The sequence below is a fragment of the Branchiostoma belcheri genome, unplaced genomic scaffold (assembly GCF_001625305.1).
Source record: "Branchiostoma belcheri isolate BF01 breed outbred unplaced genomic scaffold, Haploidv18h27 scaffold66, whole genome shotgun sequence".
Taxonomy (NCBI): Eukaryota; Metazoa; Chordata; class Leptocardii; order Amphioxiformes; family Branchiostomatidae; genus Branchiostoma; species Branchiostoma belcheri.
In genome coordinates, this window is record NW_017804309.1 from 586,960 (window position 1) to 592,024 (window position 5,065).

The following is a 5,065-nucleotide window of genomic DNA, read 5'->3' on the forward strand; positions in this document are numbered from 1 at the left end:
TGATTCGTTACTTTAGACAAGTACAATTTTCTGATTGGTCCATTGAGACAGTTTTCAGTAGCATACTCCCACAATGCATCGTAACATCCCGCCACAGACTGACAAGTTTGTAAATTTCAAATTTCCCCAGGTTTGCCTGTTGAAACGCTTGTTTTTTCGCTACCAAAAGGAGAACATAGGTTGTTTTTTTAGTGCAAGAGAAAGATGGATTCCCAAGCTCACGAGCCGATGACACTAGGGTCGCCAACTCACGGCCCCAGCGCGGGGGGAGCGACGTTCCTGCCCGGCTTCCTTCTCGGCGATCCTCCAGCTGCGCCGTCCCCAAGTTTCGGAGCCGGAAGAACGTGGTCTTCCCCGCATCAGCTGGTATGATTTTGAATAGTTTTGTACGGGAAAATGGCTTACATGAATCCTCTAAATGTCGTTTAAGCTTTATTGTGCAAAAATTAAACGATTGTAGACTCTGAATATAGACTGCGACTGTACGAAAAAGCGGAATCAGATGTACTTTGATGATGATGATAAAATTATGCTCATGACACATTTCAACGTCAACTTTTACAATACATCATTATGTATAATGATAAATTTGCATATTATGTATAATGATGTATTGTAAAAGTTGACGTTGAAATTTTATTCAGGTTCAACGTCAACTTTTACAATACATCATTATGTATAATGATAAATTTGCATATTATGTATAATGATGTATTGTAAAAGTTGACGTTGAAATTTTATTCAGGTGTCAAGAGCATGATGAACATGGGCTTTTGGTGTTATGACTCGCAGAGAAAAAATAATTTCGAGCCCAGTAACTTTTATATACTGAAAGCTGCAGCTGCTTCAAAATCTACCATACAATGATATAAGACTATTATAGGGCCTACGTGGCATTATAATATTCGTTATATTAATCAGCAACACAGCTGGTGTGTTACTATTTTTTTTACGCCGAAGGGCGGTTATACCGGCTATACAGATACAGATACTATTTACTGTTCCCCCAGAGCTCCAGTTTCAGCAGGCAGCAGTCGGTCAGCACCCCATCCTCCCTTGGACCAGGCAGCGGGCTGGGCCGGTCCATGAGTATCCAGTCTGGCAGCACCCCCGGGTCTGGACACACCCACCTGACCCCTCGGTCAGACCGACTGGAAGGGAAAGGGACGACACTCCACAGCGTGTCCAAGGACAAGTCAGGGGCTCCGCCTGTCCAGGGGCTGTTCAGTCATACCAGCACCCCAACTGGGGCTGTCTTCAGAGGTGATTTATGTACATGTACTTCACATATATACTTGTGGCTTATAGTCAATCAACTGTGAGTTTCTGTCCATTTTAATCATTGTTTGATGTCCTGATCACTTAAACCTTATAATGGTTTCATTATCCAGGTACCCCAGAAAGACAGCAGCTGGAATTCTCAGTCAGCAGGACACCAGTACTTACAGGTGTGGCACATACCACTCCTTCAGGAGGGGTGCTCTTCAGCCCAGGACCTACTCCCAGAGTTCAGAATGTCCAGAAACCCAGCCCTCCATCCCCGGCCCAGACCGACCCATTCTACACCCAGGGGGAGGCTCTGACTGCCGAGGACCAGCTGGACGAGACGTGGGTGACGGTGTTCGGGTTCCCGCCTGCCGCGACGTCCTTCATCTTACAGCAGTTCTCGCAGTACGGAAACATTGTTAAACACGTGATAGCCTCCAACGGCAACTGGCTGCACCTGCACTACCAGTCCAAGATGCAAGCCAAGAAGGCCCTGAGTAAGAACGGGAAGGTGTTTGGTGGAAGCATCATGGTCGGTGTGACACTGTGTATAGACAAGAGTGTCATGGAACAGACAGTTGAACCAAGCACAGAATCCAGCAGTAGCAGCGCTGTGTTCACTCCGATAAGACCCAGGCACCAGTCCGAGGGAGCCGTATCGAGGCATACCCCCATCAGGCCACTCACTGCTGCATACAAGGCAGCAAGCAATGAACATGAAGTTGTAAATGACTCGAAAACACCACAGAAGAATGGCAACATGGTTTACAAAGCAATGGAATATATGTTTGGGTGGTAAATGAATCTTGCAGCCTTTTCCCTTAAGGCTTTGTGTACAAAAAATTCAGATACAGTACATCATCAGTCTCATATCTTTGTCCTGTCTGTACTACTCATGACTTTCAGATAAACTTTCAGCAGTCACTTCAGATTGTAACCTAAGACCAAGCTTACAATCCTTTTTGGTCAAGTTTTCCCCGGTCAGAGTTGGGTCCAAACCAAAAATGATTACTAGTATTCCATCTAGGAACAATGTGCACAATACCCTTGGTGCACACAATGGGCATTTGCCAAAGTGAATGCATCCTTAGTTTAATGGTGTATCACAAACTTATGGTTGGCTATTACTAGTTTGCTTGACTTTTTATGCTCTCCCTTTTGCAGGCAAGACAGAGCTTATACTTTACAGTGAAATCCTGGTATGTTTGGACCATTTGGCATCACATTTTTCATGATATTAATCCAAACTGCCACTATGCCTGGTCTGGTTAGGTGAGTTGATATGTGTTTCAATGATGTGCAATCTCACACTGTGTTTAATGAGCCTGGATCATCACTCAGTTGTACTACAACCTTATCTTCAATCAATGAATTAACCAAATTGTCACTCTTGGGTCGTCAGTTCTCAGTCAGTCATGCTTTCCACCAGAAGCCCAGGATGAATAATGTACATGATTTTAAAGACAGTGTATTTTCCTATAAGAACCTTCTTTGTGGTACTGATTGAGAGGGAAAACTTTTTGTCATTTATCAACATTGAATGTGTATCAGTCTTCACAGCTGAGGGAATGCAACAAAGAATGGTGTAACCATGTTTGTAACAGTTTTTATTCAACCCAATCAATTTTTGGAACAAGACTGGAAAATAAAGACATTCTTCCACATGCTTTGTACTCCAGGTGTGATATATATTGTGAAAGCAAGGTTCAAGATGTATCTTTACAATTCAAGTTACGAGTCTAACAATAATATGGCCTTGAGGCTTGACAAGCATTTCATTTCTGCTACGAAATTTATGCTATCTTTCTTCACAGTTGCCAGCGGATTGGACGATTCTGGAAAAAATTAATGCAAATCAGTAACAGACCGTGGTTTATCCAACAGAAAAAAAAAAGAAGGAATTGAGCAAAGTAATGAATTTCAAACCTTGATTAGCCACGAGTAGTGTGTTAAAGCTGATTACCTTGTCAAGCAGGTTACAAGAGTCCACCACTTCAGTCTAACAGACGGCGAAACAGTCCGCCCCCACTTCCACACTCCGCCCGACAGTCACAGGTGGGTCTGATGGACATTTGACAGGAGAAATTTGTATGTGGTGAATGCCCTTTGTGAGCTTTGTTTATTCGTGAAATCGGACTGGTCCACGGTTTTCATTGAAGTCATGAGGATAGAGGTAACAGTCCGAGACGGTCCGACAAAATATAACCATAGAGGTTACTGGATTGAAGTCTCAACTTGCACTTCCCTGTACTAGAAATTTCTGACATGCTAACTACGACTTTCGGCGTTAAATAGCATATCTCTCAGGAAGGCCGGTTGGTAGCAACCCGTGTGAAGGGGGCAAGAGAAACAACACCGCGGGTATGCAGCAACACTTTCAATCCATTCATTTCGTGTACTTATTGAGTGAAGTAAATGATGGTGAAGAACCGCACTCACCTGCATGCACTCTCCAGGACAGTCCGCGGTCATACAGGGGTCCACGTAGCAGAGTACAGGTCGACTACACCCTACTACTGTATACAGTATGCCACAAAAATGAGAAAAGTTAGCCATCAATCATGTGTGATCCAGGCCTATGAACTATTATAGACTGTCGGAGTGGAATATCCTAACGTTTTTTGACTGCCGAGACGCCAGGCAGCCGTGCCAGGACGGAAACTTACGATCTTTCACCTTATAATATTATGCTTTATCCTGACTCAATATAATTTCTCTGCTTGTTTTACTGTCTTACACATGCACAGCCATCAAGAATTGTGGCGTAGAATATATTCACAGAACTTTCTTCAACGCAAAGTCATAACACAAAAGTTACGGAATGGGACTTACCTCGGCGCTTAGCCCGTGAAATCTCCATGGCTAAAAGAAAATAAAGTCAAAAGTCAATTTTTTTCCAAACATGTCATGTCAGCTGCAGATCAATACTCTTTGAAACTTTTGACTCTTTGAAACTTTATTCATACACCTTCTTGCGGACTCTAAGTCTGAATTGTCGTGTATCAGAAAACGGAATAGACGGAAAACGTGACGTCTAGTCCAGGAACATTCCCGTCTTTAATTGTAAAAACGTTACACGTTTCATGTAGGGTATTTTTCGTCTTGAATGATTTTTAATTTGGTGAAAAACAATTAATCCAGCCTCTTACCTTGGGCACAGACGATGAGACCGAGGAACAAGATAACCAGTGCCTTCATGGTGAGAACCAGGTGTTGCACTTCTTCAGGCCGCAGTGTCGGAAACGTTTCACGCAGCACAACAGTGTATGATCTGTCGGATGGGTTTGCAGTTGAGCTTGAAAATGCCGTTTAAGTCAGCAACAACTTTATAAGGAGGACCCCTACGACATCCGCTTGCTTTCCTGATGGCCAAGGCGGAACTTACTGAGACAAGTTTTGAACTGTGTTCAAGTCCTGACACCTGTTTCGAATAACGGGACTAGCTACTTACGTCTTTTACTGTCATTTGTACTCAATCTGGACGTTTTGAAGTTAATTTACGGCCTTATTGAAGGTTTCTAGTTCCTTTCGCAGCAAAACATCCAGCTGATGCAGCGAAATCCAAGACCTCGAGAGCACTGGCCGCATGCGGGGAGCTATTTTAATGATCTCAGGATGAACTTTGTGGTACTTGGAAAGCATAAATTTCTACACGTACGTATGGACACTTTACGTGTCTATGATTTATTCACATATGAGCATGTATGTTATATTTCCGCGTAACTCCTTTAAATAGCCGGCATACTTAGCCAATTTGTACTATTTTGCAACAACTCAAAAAGATGCCTAACTGTTCGAC

General features: G+C 43.2%; 1 protein-coding gene and 2 long non-coding RNA genes across 3 annotated transcripts; 1 reads left to right on the forward strand and 2 right to left on the reverse strand.

Annotated features, from left to right (window-relative positions):
- The first annotated feature begins 84 nt into the window (after positions 1-84).
- On the forward strand, positions 85-2,472 carry LOC109483757 (nucleoporin NUP53-like). Its single transcript, XM_019786842.1, has 3 exons — positions 85-366; positions 1,011-1,263; positions 1,392-2,472. The coding sequence occupies exons 1-3, from the start codon at positions 205-207 to the stop codon at positions 2,063-2,065; spliced, it is 1,089 nt and encodes a 362-aa protein (XP_019642401.1). The 5' UTR covers positions 85-204; the 3' UTR covers positions 2,066-2,472.
- Positions 2,473-2,852: 380 nt separating this feature from the next.
- LOC109483761 lies at positions 2,853-3,330 on the reverse strand. Its single transcript, XR_002141033.1, has 2 exons — positions 3,230-3,330; positions 2,853-3,101 (listed from the first exon to the last, which is right to left on the reverse strand). It is a non-coding gene; the product is annotated as an uncharacterized LOC109483761 (long non-coding RNA).
- A 379-nt stretch (positions 3,331-3,709) lies between these two features.
- LOC109483760 lies at positions 3,710-4,901 on the reverse strand. The gene is made up of 3 exons (XR_002141032.1): positions 4,416-4,901; positions 4,099-4,128; positions 3,710-3,782 (listed from the first exon to the last, which is right to left on the reverse strand). It is a non-coding gene; the product is annotated as an uncharacterized LOC109483760 (long non-coding RNA).
- Positions 4,902-5,065: the final 164 nt, after the last annotated feature.

Excerpts from the sequence above, each read along its gene's own strand:
- LOC109483757 (XM_019786842.1), top strand. The coding sequence starts at position 205 with ATGGATTCCCAAGCTCACGAGCCGATGACACTAGGGTCGCCAACTCAC. Across the intron at positions 367-1,010 it reads GGTCTTCCCCGCATCAGCTG|AGCTCCAGTTTCAGCAGGCA; the intron begins GTATGATTTTGA and ends CTGTTCCCCCAG. Across the intron at positions 1,264-1,391 it reads AACTGGGGCTGTCTTCAGAG|GTACCCCAGAAAGACAGCAG; the intron begins GTGATTTATGTA and ends TTCATTATCCAG.